Source organism: Grus americana, chromosome 1 (genome assembly GCF_028858705.1).
Source record: "Grus americana isolate bGruAme1 chromosome 1, bGruAme1.mat, whole genome shotgun sequence".
Lineage (NCBI taxonomy): Eukaryota > Metazoa > Chordata > Aves > Gruiformes > Gruidae > Grus > Grus americana.
In genome coordinates, this window is record NC_072852.1 from 213,034,279 (window position 1) to 213,058,738 (window position 24,460).

Consider the following 24,460-nt stretch of genomic DNA (forward strand, 5'->3'; position numbering starts at 1 on the left):
GCACAGGCTAGCTGAGGCTTTCACTTTCCTTATGTTTTGGATGAGCCAGTGAAACATGGTGGAGTTGAACGCATAGCTGGCCATCTGTAGGACATCAGCTGACAGCTGCAAAAGGAAGGGGAGCTGTCTTCTCTCTGGTAGCTCAAGGGCACCCGTGGGGAGAAGTTCAAAACCTTCACCACTGAAAACTTTGCGCTTGCCCTTCTTTCAACAGATCTGCAGCACAGTCATGATTTAGTCTTAAGATGCCAGTCTAAAAACATCCTGTCATATTTTAAAAACAAGCCTGTTCTTTCTTTGTATATTTTCCCACACTTTTATCACAACCTTGATCTCACAGCACAGTCCCGAGCAGAGCTTTTATTAATTGTATGCTACTACCTTTTGCTATATATTATGTAACGCTTCATTGGAGCCTACAGTTCTGCAGAAGAAAAGAAAGAGGCGGTCTATTGCTAAAAACACTATAGTACACGCACCATTTTAAGCATATCTCTTCCTCTTTATCTCTGAAGGTTATACGAGATTAAATTTTACATACAGGGCACGGCTCACCTCTGTCACTGCCCTCAAAGCAATCACTTTTTGAGACTGGAATGTCTCCCTCTGGGAGGAAAGACTTTTTTCTGCCGCTACAAGAAAAGCAGATAAGACACTGTGCCTGTGGGCAGATTACTTTTCCCCTTTGGTAGAAGTTTTTTTACTGTTCAGAATTATTGTGACTCTGGAACCCACGGTTTCTGAAATAAATAAATAAAAATGTGGCAACTGCAGTTATTTCATTTATAGCTGTAATAGGAACTTGCCAGGGAGTACAGGAGCAGGCAGCAGAGCGGAGCTCTTCCTTCACCGGCAACACCACTTTCAGACTAAAGGACTTTTGTAGAGCAAGAGGAGAACAAAAAAACCAAACAAACACAACCAAACAACAAAAAACCCCCAAACCAAAACCCAACAAAACAACAATTTTAAGGGCTACAAAGATGATGAGGGGAGTGGAGCATCTTTTGTATGAGGAAAGGCTGAGAGAGCTGGGGCTGTTTAGCCTGGAGAAGGCTGAGGGGGGGAACTCATCAACAGTATAAATATCTAAAGGGTGGGAGTCAAGAGGATGGGGCCAGACTCTTCTCAGCAGTGCCCAGCAACAGGACAAGGGGCAATGGGTGCAAACTGGAACAGAGGAAGTTCCATCTTAATATGAGGAAAAACTTCTTCACTGTGAGGGTGACCGAGCACTGGGACAGGCTGTGGAGTCTCCTTCTCTGGAGATATTCAAAACCCGCCTGGACACAATCCTGTGCAACCTGCTGTAGGTGATCCTGCTCTAGCAGGGGGGTTGGACCAGCTGACCTCCAGAGGTCCCTTCCAACCCCTACCAGTCTGTGAGTCTGTGATTAAGTGCAAGAAACAGCACTCTAGAGTAACGCGAAGATGGCCAGAGGAACTGTTAACACCCGTGGCGACAAGAACTTGTTTCTACCTCACATGCGTCCTTGGCCGGCCCTGCCTGGCACGGCCGCGCTACAAGCAGCGATGTAAAGTACCACTAACTGTTAAAGGACAGGTTAATTTAACGCCTAGCCCCGCCGAGACCAGCCGGGACCGCACCATCCCTCCAGCCAGCGGCCCCCTGAGGCGCCGCACGCCGCCGGGCGCGGGAAGAGCGCTTTTTCAGCAGTGTGGCAGCTCACCGCTCCCAGGCCGGGGAACGGGACGCGGGGCTGCTTTACGGCAGGCGTTTCGACCTCCCCGTCCGCGCTTTGCGGCTGCGTGGCGGGGTGGGGGGCGGGGAAGATGTCTGAGCGGGGAGAAGCCCCGGCGGCGGCATCGGCGGGAGCGGGGGGTGAGATGCCGGCGAAGAAGCAGAAGCTGAGTAGCGACGAGAATAGTAACCCCGGGGACCTGTCCGGTGACGAGAACGTGAGGCCGGGCGGGGGAGTAGGCGGACTGGAGCTGGTGGGGGAGGGGCGGTGAGGCGGGAGCGCGCGCGCGGCGGCCGCGGGGCCTCGCGCCGGGGACGGGCGGGAGCGCTGAGGAGAGGGGGGGGCGCCGCCCGCCCGCCCGCCCGCTCGCCGGGCCCCGCTGTGAGGGGACCTCCCGGGCCGGCCCCCTCGGGTGTCCCGCGGCCTGAGGTCCCCGTCCGACCCCGCCGGGGTGTGGGCGCATCCCCAGAGGGAGAGGGGATGGGGGTGAAGAGGGAGAGGGGGGTGTCAGCCCGCCCGCCTTGGCCCGGTGGCCGCTCCTCGGGGCAGGCGGGCCGTTGGAGAGAGGCCCCGGTGGGAGAGACCGGCGTGGGGCGGGGGGAGAGACACACACTTTTTCTCCTCCACGTGGGTGAGGGAGAATTTGAGGCCCAAACTCAAAGCAGGCTCTGACTCGAAGTTCTCTTCAAAATGTCAGACTGTGGGTTTTTCTCGCTGCAAAACAGCAAAATTTTCTGTCATTCTTGGAGTGTTGTGTTGCGTGGCTTCACCATCGCGTTGCAGATTAACACACAGGATAAATTTATGTGTGCAGCCCTTTGGTGAATGAGGAATAGAGGATAGTGCTCATAAGCTTCTGTCAGCAGAGGAAGGTGGCAGGGGCTGAGGACTGTAATCTCTATGTTAGCCTAAAATCTAGTGTTCAGAACAAAGGTAATATGATTGATATAGCGTAGCTTCACACTTGTAAGACAAACTTAATCTGAGATATCTAGCAGTCATTTTATGTAGTTACTGAGTGGGGGATGTTATTTGGGAATTGGCTTTGTGCAGCACGGGTTTTTTGCTGGTTAGAGCAGTTGTTCAGAAAGCGAGAGATCTGGACCACATCCCCCATAACCTGTGGAAGTGTTGCTTGTGAGGCGACAGGCAGGTTCAAGGTGCTGCATATCACTGCTACTGTTTGTGTTTTTTTTGTTTTGTTTTTTTTTTTTACTGCTCAGCAGTGTTTGTGAATCCAGGTGTTATTCGGTGACAAAGGCATTCAGCTTTGTTTTGGTGTCAGTGTCCATGGAGTGTGGGCTAGCTGGTTATTGAAAGTGTGACCTGTCTCGGTGGTGAAAGGACTCCCTTTTCAAGAGTTTGTTACTGGACTCCACTATTCCTGAAAGGCTAGGATTCTGCTTAAAAGTTGGCATAGTAGTATTGATTTGGAAAAAAGAGTGCGTTTTGTTCCACAAGTATCCCTGATGCAAGTTTGTCAATTATGTTGTACTTGCATCATACCAGGTACCTGGTGGTCTGGTATTGACAATATCTGACTAGTCCAGAGAAAACTTCGTTCTTGTGAAGTATTATGACTCTGGCTAGCAAGCACACTTGGGAGATGAGAATTTGTCAAGCTCTGAAACTTCTTAGGGTAAAGGAGAAGAAACTGGAAGACTTAGAAATTGTTAAACTTGGTGTTAGGGGAAGGTTGGCCCTTGTAGGGGTGCAATGTGAGCGGAATGATTGCAGGTTTGGGTAGTTCACTTAACAGACTTTTTTTTTATCTTTCTTCCTTTTCTTCCTCTCGATGTCCTGATTTTCAGAGTTCTTGGGCCACCAAAGGCTGGTGCACCTCTACTGGCTTCTGATGATACAGATATGAAACTGGGACAAAGAATAAATATTTGGTGGGAATTGGTGTTTTAATGTTTATAGTTGACCTTATTCCGTATTCCTAGTGGACTTCCTGATGCAGCTTCGTGCTACAGTTAATCTCCAGTGACAGGCTGTTGTCAGCCTCTGTCTTCCTTAGTTCAGATCTGGTAATCACATGGCCGTGATATGATTTGTTTTCCCCCATTACTCTGACTGAAAGTGAACAGACTACTTTGCCAGTAAAAAAACCAAACAAGCTGAACTTACTCATATGGAAGCACAGGATTGCTAGTTATGATGCAGGAGAAGTTGAAGTGCGCTGTGATGAGTGATGCTGTATATGAAATTGTAGTTTCTGTTAATTGTCTAAAGCTGATCTAAAACCGCTCGGCAACTGGGTGGGTTGTTTTGCACACTCCTTTTTTCAGTTCTTCCTGCCCTTCCCTTAGCTCTGGCTGCTGATGCTTGAAGGGCCAGTTGGATTAGTTAGCTGATCAGACAGCAAGCTAATTTTTTTTTAATTTTATTTTGTTAATAATAATAATAATAACAAAAAGCTTAGCTTTTAGTTGAAGTAAGTATCTGTAGGAAAAAGCAGGAGGGAGAGGTGGGGCTTCCTCTTCTAGTGGCAGTGCTGACATTGCAGAACTGTGCTGTGCTTCTGGGTGTCCAGAAGTCTCTTAGAATGGTTAGATTCTTGGTATGGCTAAGCATAATGTTTTTATGCAAACAACCTCTTTCTTCAGTACTTCAGAAGCACTCATTTCATCTACGTCAAGGATGTTTTCTAGGGAAAGCGACCAATTTATCTTTAGACATTTTCTTAAGAACAGCTACCAGTATTCTGAAGAAACTTCACTGGATCACGGTTCACGTCTCTCCCTCTTGGATTAGTCCTTATGTGACTCATGTTCTGTTTCTAGGGAGGAATGCTATTATGTTGCGAATAGATTTAAATACGTGAATCTAAGTAACGCCAAGTCCTAGGAGATCTATTCTTATGGAGAAGAAAAAGTGAAAAAGCCAAGTTCTGCAAAATTAGTTGAATTTATACAGCAGTTAGTGATATCTTTATTACATTCTATATAATTTGAATGTTTTCAGGATGATGCTGTTAGTATTGAAAGCGGTACTAACACCGAACGCCCTGATACACCAACAAACACTCCAAATGCGCCAGGAAGAAAAAGCTGGGGGAAAGGAAAATGGAAGTCAAAAAAGTGCAAATATTCCTTCAAATGTGTAAATAGCCTAAAGGTAGGTATATGTGAGCTTTAACATGGGATGCTGGGTACCGCTTGCTGGCAGTAATGTTAATGTTGACTGTGAGACAGTGTCAGGGTAGATATTTTTAAATATCTATATACAATTATGTTCCATGGTCATTTGAAGAAAGTACATTTCTTATTTGGAATAGCTAAAATTTTGAAGAAAAAGGATACTGTGAAATAGGAAACAGTAGGTAGTGCTGCAATTAACCCAATTTTTATACAGGTTTGCAAAGTTGTGTATGATGTTATAATTATGTATTTCACTGAAGCTGTATAGTTGCTTGAGATAAAGATAAGAAACTGGATAAACAAATTCAACTAAAACGAAACCTGTGACAACTTGATGCAAAGCACAGAACCTGTACCTTTTTTTCTACTGAAATGTATGTAAAAAACAAAACCCAACCCAACAGTCTTGGAGTAGCTTTTTCCTCACACTTACCAGATGTTTTCTGTCCTCTGGCAATTGTTGTAAATGCTATGTAGTGCAATTTGGTTAATTTATTGTGAGCATTTTAATTATGTGTTCGCACCTGATCTGGGTCATAGTTACTGTCCCACATAATACCTGGTGGTATTAAGGGATGTGGATTCATGGTCTTTACTCCCTGTTCTTGTGTTTTAGGGTATTATTGTTTTCTTCTGCACTGGTGATAGACTATGGTGAACTGAATGAATTTTCTCTTTGATTCTTTTACACTGTTAGAATGTTGTTCTTTCATTCCCCAGCCTTGTGGGGGATATTTATGTGGCAAAAGCTGTAAACATGCCATCTGATTTGATTTTTATAAGATCTCTAAATAAAAAAAAAAAATTGTGTCTGGAACAAGATGGGAGTTTTGTTAAATTTTATATTTAGCTAACAAGAGGATGTGTGCAGTTTCATAGTGGATATTTTCTGCACAGTTGCTTTAAGAGGTTTTTGTCGTTCCCCCACACATAGCTGTTGAGCTGTGCTGATGTAGCTGTTTCCGAACTTTGGCTTCAGACTGCCTCGCTGAAATGCTGGGGCAGCTGAGCAGAGGGAATGAGAGGTTTGCAGCATGGAAACCTCATAAAGGAGCTTTGCCACTGGAGAAATTGTGATATGAAGTTATACTGACAAAAGTGTCTGGGAAACAAGTTGATCTCAATGTGGTGGTTTTTTTTTTTTTTTTTAAAGTGTAATAATTATCTCCAGTCCTTTCAGGGTGTAGGAGGAAGGGAAGCTCTTTCATTTTCACCTAGGTAGGCAGCTGTTCCTGTGATTCACATGAATCGCCCCCGCAGGTAGTGCTTTTTGTGGCTTCAAGTCATGCTTCAAACGCAGGCGCAGGCCTTTCAGCACCCAAACATTTAACAAGTGCTGAGTTTTGCTAAGTGTATTTGTTTTCTATCTGCAGACCAAATATTCCAAAGTAGTTAGGTCTTTTCAAGTGTCTTCTGGGAAAACAGAACAGTCCCTCACCCCAACTTCAACCCAGGCCCCACTGCAGGGTGACCCTATGAAGTCCCTGACTTCTGTGGATTTGGATCAGGGCCTGGGAACAGATTCCTGTGCAAGTGGAATCAAGCTGTGAGGGAGTAAATGTAGCATTTCAGCTAAGTGGGATATTTTTATTATCTTTTTTTTCCCCTCCCCATTTCTCTTTGAACTGAAATTAACGCTAATAATAATAAACGTGCATGTTAATACAAAGACTAGGCAGCAGCCTAATTTGGTAACTCTTTTTTTTACTTCATGTTTGAGGAAGCTTCTCTTTTCTTTTTCCTGTTCTTCCATACTAATTTTGCAGATACTGTGGAGATAAATTCTAATGATTGAATGTTGTATATGGGTTCAGAAAGACACTTGTGACTCTTTGGAGATCACATCATATATCCCATAGTTTATATGTCTTTGAACTATGCTGTAAGGTGCATGTACTGAAATAAATGAAAAGTCAACATGTTTTAAAGACACGGAAGTGAATTTTAATGTTCTTTAGACATGTATAAATTATGTGTTTTTCCACTTTCCTACTCTTGCTTTTCCCTCTTAGTTTCCTTTTTACTTTTTTCCGTGGGGAAACAAAGAAATATGGCCATTACTGTCTGCTTTGAATGTTAAATGGTTATGATTCAGCCTGAAAAACTCAGTGCTTGCTAAATACGCTTTTTAAACACTACTGTGGAAGTTATTTTGGGTGAAATTTAAGCATCAGGAAAACAAAAATATAACTTGGAAAATGACAGGAAATAAAAAACTGCCTTTTTTGCTTTTTGCAGGACTAAGTTACTGTAAGGTATACCGAAAAAAATCTTTGCTTTCCGTGGGCTGAATGAAAATGTAGTTTATAAATGAGTATATACAGCTAACAGACACACATCCTCACATGCATCCATATATGTTTTGCTTATAGATCTTCCAACAAAGAACTGTGCGTATTCCGCTTTGATGCGCTCCCTTTAAAACAATGCCATTATTTGCCCTACCCTTTGCTCTTGCTTAGGGTGTGGCTTGGTGGTTGTTAGCAGTCCAGTATTGTCTCTCAGCTTCTACTCACTGTCCCATGAGCTGGGAAATGGTAGCCAACCACATGCAGGATTGTAGCTTGTTGATGTGTAAAGGAGAGGTAACTAAAACCTTGGCCAATAATGGCTTCCTTCCACTTCTGGGAACTGGAAATGCATGTGTGGTCAGTTGCTTCCTCGCTGATAGTGTGGGTGACAGAGTATTAAAAGTGTTCCTGTAGTTGCAGGTGATTATTTTTTGTGTTGGCATATTATTTACTTTGCTGCCTTCAGTCTAAAAACAGGTCTAGTCTTGTTGTCTGACTGAACCTGAGTTGGTGTTTAGTAAGGGCAGAAGTAACCATTGATTATTGATATATTTGCTTTTGTAACAATTGTAGGTCTAGTTTCTCCTCTGCCTTCTTTCTCTTAAGAACCTGAGTGCTTTGGGTTTGTGCCCTTTATTGATAAAAGGGTCAAGATGGCATTTCACATTTCTATTTTTGGACCAGCATCTGGGTTAAACTCTTCTGTTTGTACAGACCAGTGGACAGATTTCTGTGACATACTTGGCATCTAAGGATAACTGTAATGGGCAGCACCTAAAAGTGTAATGTTTTTAAAAACCTGCTCCATTGTTTCGCACTTGGGACAAAAATTAGAGAGACAAGTATTATCAAAATAGCTATGTGCTTTCTCTCACCAGTGAAGATGGTGGTAGTTTAATTGAGGTGAGTATAACTTCTTCACATACCTTCCTGCAAAAGCCTCTGCCTCACTCCTTCATCCATTAAACACCAGAAAAAATCGCAGTATATACGGTCAAGCTCTTGGAGGTTGTAGCACTCTGTGAGGAATGTAGTGTGGATTATCTAAGTAGTCTAAAGACATTTGTCTTGCAGAGTAGTTTTTCCAGGGAAATAGGTTGTCTTTGAAAAAGCTTACTAAATACTCCAGGTATGTACTGTTAACATAGACACAGTATAGCCCTCTGTTGTATCTCTCTACTTATTAAGTAGCACCCTAGTCTGGGTTCTACCTAGAAAATCATAAACTTATCACAACATATACTGGAAAAATATCCTATCTTGAGGGGGAAAAACATCTTCCTCTTCACTTTTGCCATTTCACTAAACTTATCAGAGACAGTGCACGTGACAAAGAACAAAGTTATTCCAGAGAAACAAGTGCAAAACCTGCTAATATGTCTCTAATAAAGTAGTAAGAATCCATGCATTTTACCTGTGCTATCTTCATGTGCTGTGTCAAAAGCCCTCAGTATTCACCAGCATGAACTCTTTCACACAGAAATTCAAAACCAACTAATTATCAGTGGAAATTTTTTTTTAAGTATTCTGTATTTGACCTCTCAGCCATTCTTTTCCGGGAAGACTTAAATACACTCAAAAAATAAGCCTAGAAAGTAAAATTCGTAACTTTATTGGACTCTAAAAATCATGGCTTTGTGTATGCAATTTTATGGCATACAATTTTCCTCATTCTTCATCTCTAAACTGTAGTGTTTTACAGATGCCGAATACCTGCTTCTTCCTTCTGTCATGGGGTCACTAATAACCTTGCTACTTTTCCCTTTGCTAATATCGCATATCCCTCATCACATAAAGACACCAGTCTGTTCTTTCATGTTATGATAAGTAATACTTTGAGTTAAACTTCGAACAATTCCTTTTTAATCCGTATTCAGCTTTGAAAGTTGTTACCTCTCTAAGAATTGCAGGAGGGCCTTCATCTCTGAAAGGTTTTCTCCCTTCTCTTTCTAGCTCTTCTAACTAGGTCTGTTAGTAACAGATATTGCCTTTCTCAGTAAATAATGCTATTTTAAATTATTCCAGACTTCCTTACTTTTCTGAGTAGTGTTGGACTCCCCACCCATACCCCCTCCTCAGATTTATTCTTTGGTTTTTGGATAGGCCAGAGCTGCCAGGGCTAATATTTCTCATGTTGTCTCTGAAGCACTGCCATTCGAAGGCTGCTTAACAGCCGTCATGAGACACTTCCTTCCTGCCTGCGCTGTCCCAGACAGTCCCCTGTGGGGAGGCACTTTAATGAACATTATTCTTACTGAAAACATCCTGTCAGGACAGGCCAAAATACTGTTATCAATTATTAACAAGCACCACCATATTCATCACAATTCATAAACATATCTGCTTCTTCTTTTTTCTCTATTGGACTGATGTAAGCTGTATAAAAATAATGCTTGGCATTTCTCTGGTAACTGTGAAGGCAACAACGCTTTGTAGACATGAACTTTGCAGAAGCATTGTGACATGCTGGAGGGAGTTCGTCATGTCTGTGATAGAGTTGCAAGACCTGTGTTGTAAGAGTTAAATGTGGCCCCTCTCCACCCTTATACCAGTATAATTCTTCTCGGTCCTAATAATTCTCTGTGAAGTTGTAAATCCTTGTGTGGAAGTAATTATAACAATATAAAATGCATATAGATGTGGCCTTAGATGCAGAAGTTGCCTTGTTGAAAATTGCAAAACAAAGTAGTAGAGCTGCAAATGTAACTCAGGAATTCTGCCAGCTTCTGACCATAACTGAGACAAGAGTTCTTCCCCTTCACTTTTTAAAAGCTTGGGGGGGAGAAAGAGGTGAGCAGGGGAGGCAGATATTCCTTTAACCTCCCTTAAGACATCCAAGTTAAAATGTAATGTTACAAAACTGTTCTTTTTAACTGTTCACTATCTGAAATTATACTGGATGTGAACCCAGTATTTTGAGAAGGAAAATATATCAGTTAAACTGTTTACCACCACAGCTGAATTGCACAGAAATAATATGCCTGTGGGTTTTATTTTTTTTGTCTCTAATCTTACTTTACATCTGCAGGAGGACCATGGTCAGCCTTTGTTTGGAGTCCAGTTTAACTGGCACAGTAAAGAAGGCGATCCTCTCGTTTTTGCCACTGTAGGCAGCAACAGAGTGAGTAATCTGTTTTTAACCATAAGCCTTTCCCTGTGGTTCTGCTTGCATTCTTTTTTTCAGCCAATCCCTTTACCTGTGTTTACTACAGGCACAGAATACTTCATATAGAAAGCTTTATTTCTGAGGTGTGTAGCATCTGTTGTCTGAGTTGCCTCCTCTGAATTGTTTTATGAAGTCATGTGTTAGCTATTTGAGAATTAGCCTGTATAATAAAGAACAAATCCTTCAGTAATATAAACATGGGATAAGGAAGAGAGGTGCATAAATGTACCTTCTTGCTAAAATTACTCTTCTTACATGTTACTGTTTCCAAAAGGTCGTATGGTCTAAAATGAGATGAGAAGTGTCTGCAAGGATGCCAGGCAGCTCAGTAGCTAAATTAATGGCCTGTGTGGAGTGAATTTATAGACTTTTTCTGAAGCAGGATCTATGTCATTTTGGTCTTGAAAATAGCTCCTGAAGTGCATTCTGTGCAAGTGTTGTGAATAAACAAGAAGCCTTTCAATTCCAGGTTTGTTCCACCTGGCAGTTACCAAAAGTGCTAAGCTAAGATTAAACAAAGTATCAATGGCTCATTAAAAGACCAAGTCATGTTAGAGATGACTGCAGTAACTAATTCCAAATAGAGTTTAATCTTACTAAGACAATTAAAGTAATAGATTTTAATATCTGGGAAGGACTGCTGACAAGTCCTGGAGTGGTGCTTTACTGAGACTGCTGTGAGTATTCTTTTGTCAAACCATTTCGACCTGTTGGAAACAAACAGACGATGGATGAAATCAAAGCCATGAAGGCACACTACCTCTCCCCGTCAGGAAGTGAATACACAGGTGTGTTTGATTTTCCTCTGAAATATCACAAGTAAGCAGCAATCTGTCCCACTTCTGTTTTTTCCTACAGGTTACTTTATATGAATGTCATTCCCAAGGCGAAATCCGACTGTTGCAGTCCTACGTGGATGCTGATGTATCCTTTCAAGTTAAAAAGCCACTTGTTTGCTTCCTCTTTATGAAAAATGAAGAGGCTTTGTAGGAGAAAGCATGTGAAGGTTTTCTCTGTGATTTAATACTTTGCTTATGTGGCACATTCCTTATGTTAGGTCCAAGTCTTACCTCTTTCCCACATCCTAGAGTCCCTCCTATTGAAATAATATAAAAATGCAGACTCATGGAACATGCTGTATTAAAATACTTGAAAACTGATTCTCCATCAGTTTAATCTTCCCAACACTAATATTTGTGTAATGTTTCACATTTGCTGCTTTACAGTGGTCTCAGTTTCCCTGTGAATTGGAACTGGGTTTAAAACCAAAGAATTAAGTTTCACGCTCTGAAGTGGTAGTAACTTGTGTTGATCGTTTGCAGTGCACAAGTCAACAACTTGTGAACTCAGTCTTGATTCATCCTCATTTAATTCCCAATCTTTGGATGTTTTGGAGAAAGAGGTTGAAAAGTGATGCCAAGGGGGAGGTGGTGTTCCTTGTATATTTTGGAATGGAAGCAAGAAAATATAAGTTGCATATATTTGCAGATGTATAATGGAGTATGTATCTTTTTCTTACTGGGTCCAGAAGAGACTCCTGGACACTTCCATAAAATAGCAGCAAGTTTACTTAAAAAAACCCACAAACCCACATTGTTTTTAAAAAAATAAATCTCCTTTTTCTTTTGTGTTCCTTAACGTAAGATGTTGTAGGCAGATGAAAATTTCTATACTTGTGCATGGACATATGATAGCAATACAAGCCATCCTCTTCTGGCTGTGGCAGGGTCCAGGGGTATTATTAGGATAATTAATCCTATTACAATGCAGTGCATAAAGGTGAGTGCTCAGAGCTTCGAGATACAGCTTATGTTTCAGTAAGGCTTGAAACTTATGTCTTCTAAATACATGTAAACATGAGGGAAAATGATAACTTCGTCTCTGAATTCTATCCCAGCACTACGTGGGCCATGGAAATGCAATCAATGAACTGAAATTCCATCCAAGAGATCCAAATCTCCTTTTATCTGTAAGCAAAGGTGAGGAAAAAACCCTCTTTTTTTTTTTTTTTTTATAAGTCAGGATACTTTGGATTGGATTTTGGTCTTGAAAATGGCCGAAACCTCCATGATTTTTTTATGAATGGCACTGAACAAGTTTACCTTTAAATTCTAGAGCAAATCTTGCTCTTTTATGGCTATATATCTTGTACGTATTAAATCCATGGCCTATAATAAACATAACTCCACCTGTGGTGCAAAGGGATTGTGAACAGTGCTCCTTTTAGGAAAGAAGAAACATGAGCATTGGGGTTGCTCTTTACTTTCTAACAGTTAATTTTTTTCAGTTGTTGAATCATGTTGCCATCTAGCGGGGATGTCTTAATGTCGCAGACAGCATTCACCACTGGGTTCCTGGGAAAACTTCAATTCTGTATTGCTCAGGAGCGGCTCTCACTTTGATTAGACTTTGTTTAAAAAAAAAAAAAAGCAGCATATTAATGAAGGGAGAAGTGAGATTTTGGTATGGTGTCTTGTGGGCTTGTCCAGAACGTCTGAACAGTCACAACTTCCTAATTTTGACTGTTTTGTTAAGTAAGGGGATACTTGATCTGCCGCAAGAGCAAGCCTTCAGGAATACTCAAGTTGGAAACGTTCACGTAAGGGGACTTTTGAGTTTAGTGTGATGTGTGTTAATGATGAAGCTACACAAGAATAGGAGTTGGGAACCTCTCTGATTCTTGCAGCTGTCAGGTTTGTGCTGTGGGTCTGTAACGTTGAATTTCTTGAGTTCTGTATATTGTTTAGGTTCTCTTTTTAATAACATTTTGACATCAGCCATAGTACTACAAGTTTTAATGTGCAATCTCTGGACCAGGTACTATCTCCAAGAAGGCGTGAGGCAGGAGAATATTGGGGTCTCAGAACTGCTTGGCTGAGAGATGAGTAGAAAAAGAGGGAAATATTTGGGACTGTGTGGCCTTCCAGTTGGTGTTGCTGTAATTCAGTGCAGTGTACTTGTGGAATCCAAAAGGGAAATAAACTAGAGGTTCCCATTTCTAAATGGGAAATACAGCAGAGGTTCTTTGTTAGAAATTGTTAAAACCCTTTAAACAAGAGGATTAGTCTGATTGATTTTGGAATATGTATTGTTTATAGAAACAGTTTCTCCCACCCCTACAGTCTGTGGTTCATAAAGAATAATATTTTAAAGGTTAAAAGAATGGAAAATCAAAACTTCTCTGAATGCTGATGTAAAAATGGTTAAAGGGAATTCTAGCATTTTTTGATGTATAAAATTGTTTTTGAGACAAGACTGAACACAAGCATATTTGTCTAAGATCAAACTCTCTGCTTTTCGGATGATCTAAAGATCCAAGTATATTTTTGCTAGAAGCTGCCCCTTAGGGGAGGGGGGTGGGCAGACTTTCCCAATTACAGAATTACTCTAACAGTAGTTTAGTTGTAATGGCAATTTTAGTTAATGTAGTTCCTTTGTTTCTAACAACTGAAGAAGAATTAAGTGCCTTTTTGATGTTTACATGAACACCTGTTATTGAAAGTGGTTAAGCTGAAATATATTATTCATATGTACGTATAAAAAGCAGCATGTAATTTTATTTGTTCTTTATAGATCATGCATTGAGACTGTGGAACATCCAGACAGACACGCTGGTTGCAATATTTGGAGGAGTAGAAGGGCACAGGGATGAGGTGTTAAGTGCAGTAAGTGGAAGACTGGGGCAGTGATTTAGATTTACAAAGGGTAGTAAGCCTACAACATGCAACTTCTTATCCTCTTGTGCACTGTTCTGATATTATACCTACTTAAAAAAAACCCTGAAGTGCATAAATACTGTTTTAAGGGGATAGACAAGTTTAAATCTAAGGTGATTTGATCTGGCCACCTCTCAATATACAGGACAGGTGTTCACTTTGTGTTTCAGTAGCTAGTTTTCTCACAGCGCAGCCTAGAAGTAAACAAAATAGAGCCAGGTGGGGCTAGAAAAAGTTTTTGTGATGGTCCCACTCTTGAAGTTCTTGAGGCCTTATGAAGCCAAAGCAGCAAGAGCAAATAAACCTCGAGAGACATGGTAGTGAGGGAAAAAAGTTGTGGTTCTAAATAGTCATCACCTATGTCGTAGCCCTGGAATTCTGCCAAAGTTGCTCCATAGAATGAAACCTAGGGAGTTTATTGAGGGGGGAGCACTAACTGTCAGTAGTCTGTCAATGCTGTTGAATATGCTTCTCTTTCTGGAGAGAGAGTAAATATAATTATTAAGATACTGTGCTTCTTTGCAGTGAGCAGGATTTAGTTGTTAGTATTTTTCTATTTGAAATATACAGTTTTATTGCATTCTCTATACAGAAAATGCTGTTTTAGTGGAAATTATGGAATAAAATCTGAGTCGTTATAATGCAGCTTAGGCTGGGGGTGCTCAAAATTATTTCATATATGTAGGATTACGATCTTCTTGGTGAAAAAATCATGTCCTGTGGGATGGATCACTCTCTAAAACTCTGGAGAATTAATTCCAAGAGAATGATAAATGCCATCAAAGAGTCTTATGAGTACAACCCAAATAAAACCAACAGGTACGTAGTCCTCATCCTCTTGGCTGTCTTTGCAAAACGTGAATATTCTCATCAATGGTTCAGGTTAATTCCTATCCAAATTGGGAGTTCTTCGGGATAGTGAGTGACCCAGGGATTGTTCTGGATACTGAATCTCTCTAGAAGATGTGTCTTACTGATGTTTGCTTCAGTGGAATTTTAATGAATTCAGATTTAAAGTCCCGACACTTTTATTTTTAAATAGCTTAAGTACTTCTTATCTGCTTGACTAGAAAATGTCTGGAATAATTATCTCTATCATTCCTCATTAAAGCTTGTATTTCACTGTGTTTCAAGATGTCAATGGCGCTTCTTTGTCTCACCTCAAAATTTCTAGGAAGGAATCAAATCTGTGTAACTATAGCAAATATTTTTATATTGGGTAGTTATTAGTAATTATTGTATCTGTTATCTGACTTCAGGGCGGGGACAAAACTGTTTATGTAGTAATAACCTTAATTTTTGTCATTCTCTGATCTGACCCCAGATATAAGTAAATTGTCAAGTAAACATAGCAATTAGATACATGATAGATAAATCTTCCTTTATGAAGTTCATCAACCTTTTAATCTTAACTTCCAGTTAAACCATTGAGAGAATTGAAGAGTCTAAAACACACTGAACATGTTCAGCAATGAGACTAGCTGTGAAAATACTCTCACTTTTTTTGGTAATGTTACCAAATATTAAATGATGCTTTTTTAGCGTGCTTTTTAGTGTGCTTTTCTATTTAACAGTTTAGATGTTGCAGAAGCAGCATCAGGAAAACTGAGCTTTAATTAGTTCTTGAAGTATTTGGCAAAGCTGTATTCAGCATCTGAAGGAGTGGTTTTGTTTAGCATGGTCTCTGCACAGTCTTGTACAGTTGGAAATGTTATTTCATTAGGAATGAGGATGAAAACAGGGACTGTTCCCATTATTTAAAAAAAAAACAAACCAACAAAGCAACATACAAAATTGACTTTGTTATAAAACTGTTAAAACAACAACAAAGACAGGCTTGTCCTTTTAACATTGAGATATCTTAAAACTGGCCATTAAAAATTAGACTCGTGCTTCTGTGTTTCTCTGAACCTCACTTGGCAATTTTCTCCATAGGCCTTTTATTTCCCAGAAAATTCACTTTCCTGACTTTTCTACGAGAGACATACATAGAAACTATGTTGACTGTGTACGATGGTTGGGAGATCTAATTCTTTCCAAGGTAAAGTGGCAGCATTTTTAGATGTATTACTCATATTTGCTTGTCTTGAGGATCTTAAACAGTAGAAGTTTTAGTAGAATTCGACGTTAACTTACTATGCTGTGCCAAATGTTTTTATGGAGTGTATTGTGAATTTTGTCAACTGTTAGGATGTGTGGATAAGCAGCTTGTACTCAAAAAGTAAAATTATTACTACAGCTGTACCTCTGCTAAAAGTACAGGGATACCAGCTAACCAGAAGCTGCGTGGAATGTACAGAAAGAGAAGATACAGATACTGGTGAGGGATCCTGCTGCTAAAGGGAGAAATGAGGGTTCCCATAATGGAATAACTTTGATTAGAGAGTTGTGTCCACTAGTAACATTGGCTTGCAGATATTAAACTAGGTGGGCCAACTGCCTCGCTGCCAGAAATTGGTGCATGCACAGTCGAAGGGATTGGGTGAACGATCCTCAAATGGAGGTTAATTTAAACTGCTCATGGGTGTGTGAGATTTTCAGTTGTACTTTTTTAATGTCATTGGGGAAACTGTGAGATGAAATGTTTGGTTATAATTATAGTTAGACTGTATGCGCGGTATAAATTATAAATATAGGTGGGTTTTGTTGTTGTTGTTATTGTTTCACCCCAGTCTTGTGAAAATGCCATTGTGTGCTGGAAACCTGGCAAAATGGAGGATGATATAGATAAAATCAAGCCCAGTGAGTCAAATGTGACCATACTCGGGAGATTTGATTACAGCCAGTGTGATATATGGTACATGAGGTTTTCAATGGATTTCTGGCAAAAGGTACATGTGAGCTTTGACTTTGCTGTGTTTGAAGGTGCGTAGCTTTTCATTGATTCCATATTTATGGACATGGGAAGTCTTGGTGCATGTGATGTCATGTTTGAGAAGCAGAATGATTTGCTGCAAGGGGCTTTATATGAAATGAGGAGCTCCAGATTTTTCATCCTGGGTTCTGCCTGATGGAAAAAGTTCCACTAAAGATATATTTATTTTCCAATAAAGAGATGTTTACTGATACCTTCCTCCCCCATGTGCAGACATGGAGCATAAATTTGGAGAAAGGAGGCAAATTTTATAGCGTTTCTAGCCCCTCCAGCAAACTTATTAAGTCATTCAGGTTCAACCATTCACAAACAATTTATCAGCTATAGAGCCTTTATAAAATTCTGACATCCATTCTTTGAGATAGTATTTTAAAACTACTATATCCTCTGCTTTCCTTTAAAGATGCTTGCTCTGGGCAATCAGGTTGGCAAACTTTATGTTTGGGATTTAGAAATAGAGGATCCTCATAAAGCCAAGTGAGTACTTATTTTTTTTAATTTTATTTTTGTTAAGACAGGGAGTTGGGGTACTTTCCTTTTTCCTTTACTGATAACTACAGAAGTTCTTTAACAGTAGCAGTCACTTTCCATTTTAACTACTAGGTAAATAAACATTCTGAGCCCCTGAAAGTTAACATTGATTATTTTTTACTACAAAATAATTGGGCCAAGAGGCCCCAATCAGATTGTGCTGGGCAGTATATGTAGATACAGTAAAAGACAATTTCTTTCTCAAAGAGCTTACAAACTAATCAGGTGGAAAATTTACAAAGCAATTAAGAGAAGATGTGTTAGGTGGGTGTAGCATATGACAAAGGAGAAGTAGGTGAAAGGAATAGAGTAATGAGAATATAAAGCTATGAGCACAATGTGGAGAAAACAGTATGGCTGTCCCGTTCCTTCACGTGTGTGGCCAGGCAATTTTACAGCTTGTCTTTTTTGTATCTGTGTATAAACATACAAATCAAAAAAAAATGTATAAAATGTATATACACTATGTATATAAATAATATATGCAATATATTTGTATATATACTATATCATAAATTATACTTAATTAGATATTTTTATATGTGTATATATAAATGTGTGTGTGTATATATATGCACACATAGACGTATGAAGTTGCTAAAAATGCTGCATTCTTTAATCACCCAATTACAATATTTTATTCCTACCCACTGGGAAAGATCATTGATTATGAAGTCTTAAATAATGTGATTCAGTAAGCTTTTAGTCAGTGCTTTAATGAAAACTGGGTGGACGAGAAATGGCGGTGGGTGAACAGGAAATTACTGCTTTCCCAAGGCCACATTTGGATATAAAATACACCATGAAGGGCATAATTCCGTTGCTCTTCAATTCCTCCTAGGTCACATAAGTAAGAGTGCTCCCTAATGTAGTAGCAAGTTCAGATTTAATGTTGCAGCTGAATAATTTTCTTTTATTTATAGGTGTACGACTCTTACTCATCCTAAATGTGTTGCTGCCATTCGACAAACCAGTTTTAGCAGGGATAGTAGTATCCTTATAGCTGTGTGTGATGATGCCAGTATCTGGCGCTGGGACAGACTACGATAAATTACCTTTTCTTAATTCAAAATAGAAAATATATTTTCAAATTATAATATAGTCTGTTAACTCGCTAGTACGGTAGATGCATTTAGTGTAGACTTTCTCGAAGGTTCGGCAGGCTGGAGCTGAACTTAGTGATGTTTACATTCTGTGTATTGTTCTGCTTGAAATTGCTGCTTTTAATAAAAAGAAGTATTTTTGTAAAGTTTTCTGAATTGTCCATTTTAATTATTTCCCACAATGAGTTTTCACTCATGGCTTATGACACTGTTTTGTATGCAGCTAGCACATAAACGTATGGTAACTTGCTAGAAATTTGGTATGTGTATGCTTGCAGCTGTATTTGTGCCTTTTTGACTGAAAACCTACTGAAGCTATTGAATATTGTCTAGGGACCACACAAAGGAAATGCTACGCTTAGGAATATGGTATAAATAAATATTAAATCACTGCTAAAAATATTTTAAACTCATTACTTTAGTTACACAGTGAAATTGATTAATTATTTAATAATTTCAAATTGGGATGTGCTTTTCACCGTTTCTGTTACTGATTGGGGGGAACTTTACTGGCCTTTTTTTTTTTATCACATTGCTCTACTGTTTGGATTCTGGCTGTTTAGTTACTGTGACTATCTTAAATCAAAGTTAGTTACTGGAAATATATTTTAATTGCCTCTATTGCCAGTGTCCCCAAATAGCCTCATTAATGTTTTACTTGCCCTAGGAATAATGGATTCTAAAATCAACACTGTTTCATCAAGGTTTAAAATATGTACAATTAACTAAAAATGAAGGGGAAAAATGGGTAAGATGGCAGACATCCTTAACAGTGATAATCTGTGTTCAGAACTCTTGTAAATATTGTCAGCGTATAGTTGAAATGTTAGTGTTTGTGTTTTGGAAGTGGTCCAAGACATTGCACAATAGCTGTGTGTACCTGGATGAGGAAGAAGGGTAATAACATTTACTTAAGCTGAACCATTTACATACTTTTTTTCCCCTCCTGTGCTCTTCTTATCCTTCCCCGTACCACTTTACTTGAAAAGAACATAGTAGGATATTCTAGAAATACAAGTACACTATCATGGGCACCCTAATAGTGCTTTTTTGATTATTTGAAGAAGTTAATTCTGTCTGCTAACTTCTTAAGTGCATATCTGACTTATCTTTCAGGATATTGCTTTTTTCTGTTTGTTACAGTTTGGGAAGCTTGTGAATGCTGTTTAGATAAACTACCTGTTCAGTTTGAAGTAATATGACTAAGCCAGTTTTGATTTGTGGCCTTGGAAGCCTGCAAAAAAATGAAATCCAGAGCTGGCAAGTAGTTTACAAGCCTTACTCTGTAACATACGATTTTGTTCCCCCTCCACCCCTTCTTTTTTAAATCCTTGTCCTGACTACTGGGCAGGCACAGTAAGTACCCTTGTAGCACAAGTCTGTCCAAAACTGGTGTTAAATTGAGCTGGATTCTGGACCTTTTCCTTCTTGCACAAGCCAGGTGGCCAGCATGCTCATTCTCTGGAGGGGTGCCCTTGGCTGACTGGTCACAGGGACGTGATCGGGCAGCCAAGTGTAAAACCACAGAGTCGGGCAGAACCAGGTACAAGCCTGAGCGCTGCAGGGAGGAGACTGAAATAGCTGCGGAGTTGAACACAAAATAGCTGAAGAGGGAGAGGAAGACAGGTGAGACTGGAGCTCAGAGGTGGTTTTTAACCTCTAGTTCTACTGCGTCTACAGAAGTGCTGGCACAGTATGAACCAGCGTTTATGCAACAGCGATGGCCCGAATACCTGATAGTTCATTCTGTGGAAGGTATGTGGGGTTGGCAGTCTGAAAAATTGTGGGAATGTGGCTGGGAGAGCGCTCCGAAAAGGCAGCAGGAGTGCTCGGGCTTCCTGCAGCCTTCAAGGAAACTGCTTTGATCCCATGAGGTGAAGTGTGTTGAGAACACTTGGGTTTGGAGGCTGGTACCAGTTAGGCTTTGCAAATGCTTTATGGTAGCGTGCCAGGGGACTGGTCGTCTTTGTTTTCCACATCCAGGGGTGAGAGTGAAGTGGGATACAAAAGCAGGGGGATTTTTCAGCCATGGTTGTTTTTTTGGTAAGTGGTATGTTCTGCTGTTTCTGAGAGGAAGGAAAGGAAGGGTGGTGCTTGACTAGAGAGAGGCCTAACACAGTTAGGGTCAGCTTTAACTTCTGTATTAACCTATGAATGCGCTGAAGACTGTTCTCTTTAAGACAAACAAGTGTTCCAGCTGGTTTGCCCAGAGAAACCTGGATGGAGGTGAAGTCAGATTCAAGGTGTTAATGGAGGGAAGAGCTAAAGAATGTGAACTGGCAAAAGTAGAGCTGGAGCAAGCCATGGAAAAGAAGAAATTCTCCTTTATGAAGTCAACTCCATCTGCTTTTAGGATAGAAAATCAAGTCAGTGTTGGAATAAATAATATCCTGAGTATAGACCACAAGGGAACAAACTCCTTTTCACATAAATCTTAAGTGAACATAAAAGTTGTGGATTTATTTGATTGGGGTGTTTTCTTCCTAGAGTTGCCTACGTCTAGACTAAAAAAGGGAAAAAAATCAAATTATTTTTACTGCGCATATTTTTTCTTCAGCAAAAGAAGTGCGGTTTGACCCTAGTATTAGAGAAACCTACCAAAAATATCCTGAAAGACATTAACATGTTCTTCCCCATTGTCTGCAAGCCACCTGTAGTTCTGTTCTTTGACAAATTCTGTAATCGACTTCTCCTGTTTCCCATCAGGCAAATGAGGGAGAGGTGAAGTCAGGCTCTGCCTGGCTCCAGTTCTCCTGAGTGATAATTGCAGTGCAGCCAGGGAATTCTTCTAGGAGGCTGCAAGTGTTGCAGATGTCTGTTCTGTAAGATGTCCCTGGGAAGAGTACAATAACATTTGAAAGTCCCCGTTTCCTTCAACTATTGCATGCTGAGTATCCCTCTGATGAGATTTATCTTTCATCCCTTCCTAAAAAAATAAGCTAGAGAGAAGAGGTACCTGGAAATCCTTGTCTTTCTCCACCAATTTTCAGAGACTTAGAAATTGGCTAAATGATTGGCTTGAACTATAGTTCTAATTTTTAGGCAGAGAGTTGCTCAAAGTCAGCAAAAACATTTGTAGCGCAGCTGGAAGTAGAATACAGGTTCCCAATTGTTACATCAGTTAGAAGGGTGTCTCCTTAGAGATGAAGTTCTTGTTTGCTGGGTTTTTACTCCATCTGCTGGTGACTGAATTTAAAAAAAAAAAGTTACTGCACTGTAACTTTAAATTGGGTTCTTCTTGAGGCTTCTAAGTTTAAGCCAAAGATTTTCATGGAAATGTGGATTCAATTTGCCCTCCCTGGTATATGTAGGAGCATGTGTTTTCTGTGGTGTGTTTCATGCCCGTGTTTCACTGCCCATTATGGTGGGGAGCTCTGGTTCCATGGCTGAAAGTCAAGAAATGTTCTTCTCTCCACGTGCTGCAGGGAAGGCTTCAGGCTCAGCTGTCAGCATAGGAGAGGAGCAGTGTGCCAGAGAACTATTTGCTTCATTTCATTATTGTAACTCTAAAAAACCAACCAACCAACTGCACATTTAGAATTGAGACTACTTTTCATGGATTTTTGCATCTGTTTCAGCATAAAGCAGTAGCACTATATGCACTTGTTGCTTCTTGTATTTTTAAATTTGCCTCTGGGTGTGGTGCTGAGGCGAGGGCAGACCCAAGAAACAGGTAAAGCCCTTCTGAAAAGAAACTTTCCCAACTCTGGCTACCAGCTCATGTTGACTTGGGAAGAAAAATTATTGGGAAGATGTCCCAAAATGGAGGGAAATAACTTGATTGCTGTCAGTCAGGGTTACAAGTCTGCCAGGGCATGGCATGTTCAACCTCAAAGCTTAATGATCAGTAGACAGTCTTTTTGTTTTAAGGGGTTTTCCATTCAAGGGACCTAACCTGTCAGTGGCAAGAAACTGGCCACAGCACAAAGGAAAAGTACTAAATGTAGGAAGACCCTTACAAAACAATTTGTATTACATATAGGTTATTATTATTACAGGCATTACAGCTCTGGCAGTACCCAGGGGAAGGATTTTTTTTATTGTGTGGGGAAAAACCCACCCCCAAACCATATATATATATATATATATATATGTAAAAGGCAGGATAGATGTATATGTGCATGATATCTTTCTGCTTCTCCTCAGGCTTATTCCTGAACCACTTCTATAGAATCCTTCTCTCATTTTAAGCCACTTTTGTTGAGGCGACAAAGTAGCATTAGGAGATATATATCTATATAGATATGTTCAACAAGCATTTGGCTGTTCAATGATGAAGACATAGTACAAAGTCCAGTCTCTTCCCTGGGAACTGCCTTTCATCTGAAACACGCAGCAAAATGATACTAAACCACTACTCATCCTGAAACAGGAAAAATGCAGCAAGAGGTTTATTCTCTTCCTCAATAAGGAAATACTTCTCTGTCCTAGCAATATCTTTATTATCCCTCACAAAAAAAATTTATTCAATCTTTTGGGATAATTTCTATTCTCCCATTTATTCTCATTACTTCTGAGAGCATGTACATGCCCCAAGTTTGGCATGGACTCTGCAGATCAGTGAACAATTACCTTCTCTGAAACCCAGTTGAGACTCTGCACGTGGGTCACCTGCAGCCCAGTAACCCAGCTGATGGGAGCTCCGTGTTCTTTGAAGGGCACCGTCGGTGCGGAGAGTCGTGGCCTCTTACTGTGCTGGGAGCTCTTCTCCTGCACTGGGACTGGATTCCCAGTCTGTTTCAGAGCCACCCACAGGAGTTCCTGACTCTTGGGACAAAACAAAAATACAAGAGCTAACCAAAAATATGCAAACCGCACTTCTCAAGTCCAGACGGTGTAAAAAGGGAATGGACTAGCTCAGTTTTAGGCTTCTACTTTGAATGACAGTGATCAGGCTTCTGTTTTTCTTCTCATCACAAAGAAATAGTAAAGACTTGTTCTGTATGGTTTTGTCCTGAGAGATACCAAAACAAAGTTGGGTGAGGTAGGAAGAAAAAAACACTTGAACTGCCACGCTGTGCTTCTCAACTGTAAGCAAGCAATGCATAGAAATATTTAAATGAGTTCTTACTTTCATAGTGATTTTGAAAGGCACCTCTCCCATACAATTTGAAGAGGGATGGAGCCAGCCTTCTCCAAGTTTCTGATCACGAGCTCAGCCACAGCAGGTTGGAAAGAGGAGGAAAATAATTTACAGCGATGGTATTACATTCACTAAGCTCAGAAAGACAACACCTGGCTGAATCTACAGTGGCTGTGGTGCTGGGAGAAGCTCTTAATACACACTGAATTATTAAAATTGTTTATAATTTTATATTCATTTACAGCCTTGCAGACCAGAGCCAGGGCAAGAGCGGTCACAAAGCACTTTTGACCAAGTCGGAACAGAAGTGGTTTGTTACTGCAGCTACAGGAGAGGAGACGGAGCAGCAGGGTGACAGCCTCTGGGGATGTGAACTCTGCCCAACAGGGGTCCTTGCAGAGTTCATATACCTTTAGGTGATTCGACTCATTCTTCAAACCGTGTCAGATAAGCAAGACTATAGAAAATTGCAACAACAAGCAGTAACACATGCATCATTTCATACAGGAATGCTCCAGTCAGATAAAAAAGAGGTACTGTCTAGACCTTTCTTACAACTAATTCACTCCTTTGTTCATGAAATCGGGCTGACCCAGTGAGGCTCTTAGGTCATGCTGACACGTATTTCTTAATTAGTGAGGCCTTGCAAAGTCCTGTGAAGTGTTAATGATTTTACTTATGCACCAGGCAGATGCTTCCTGAGAAGCGCGAGAACCTGAGCAATGACCACCAGCAGCCTTTGGTGCTGTGTCACAACTTAATGATGCTTTAACTCCAGCTTCCATTTGGTGTCTTCTTCCAACACCACTTGTGATACCGTCAGCTACATGAGGCATCTGCCACCTGTGT

General features: G+C 40.4%; 1 protein-coding gene across 2 annotated transcripts; it reads left to right on the forward strand.

The window, feature by feature from the left end:
- Nucleotides 1-1,779: 1,779 nt before the first annotated feature.
- EED (embryonic ectoderm development) lies at nt 1,780-18,678 on the forward strand. Of its 2 annotated transcripts, XM_054849844.1 has the most exons (12): nt 1,780-1,920; nt 4,671-4,823; nt 10,166-10,258; nt 11,162-11,227; nt 11,957-12,082; nt 12,201-12,282; nt 13,877-13,968; nt 14,705-14,838; nt 15,955-16,060; nt 16,692-16,850; nt 17,298-17,371; nt 18,349-18,678. In XM_054849844.1, the coding sequence occupies exons 1-12, from the start codon at nt 1,795-1,797 to the stop codon at nt 18,473-18,475; spliced, it is 1,338 nt and encodes a 445-aa protein (XP_054705819.1). In that variant the 5' UTR covers nt 1,780-1,794; the 3' UTR covers nt 18,476-18,678. The 2 variants fall into 2 exon arrangements, with proteins under 2 accessions (XP_054705819.1, XP_054705828.1); XM_054849853.1 differs by lacking the exons at nt 12,201-12,282; nt 13,877-13,968.
- Nucleotides 18,679-24,460: the final 5,782 nt, after the last annotated feature.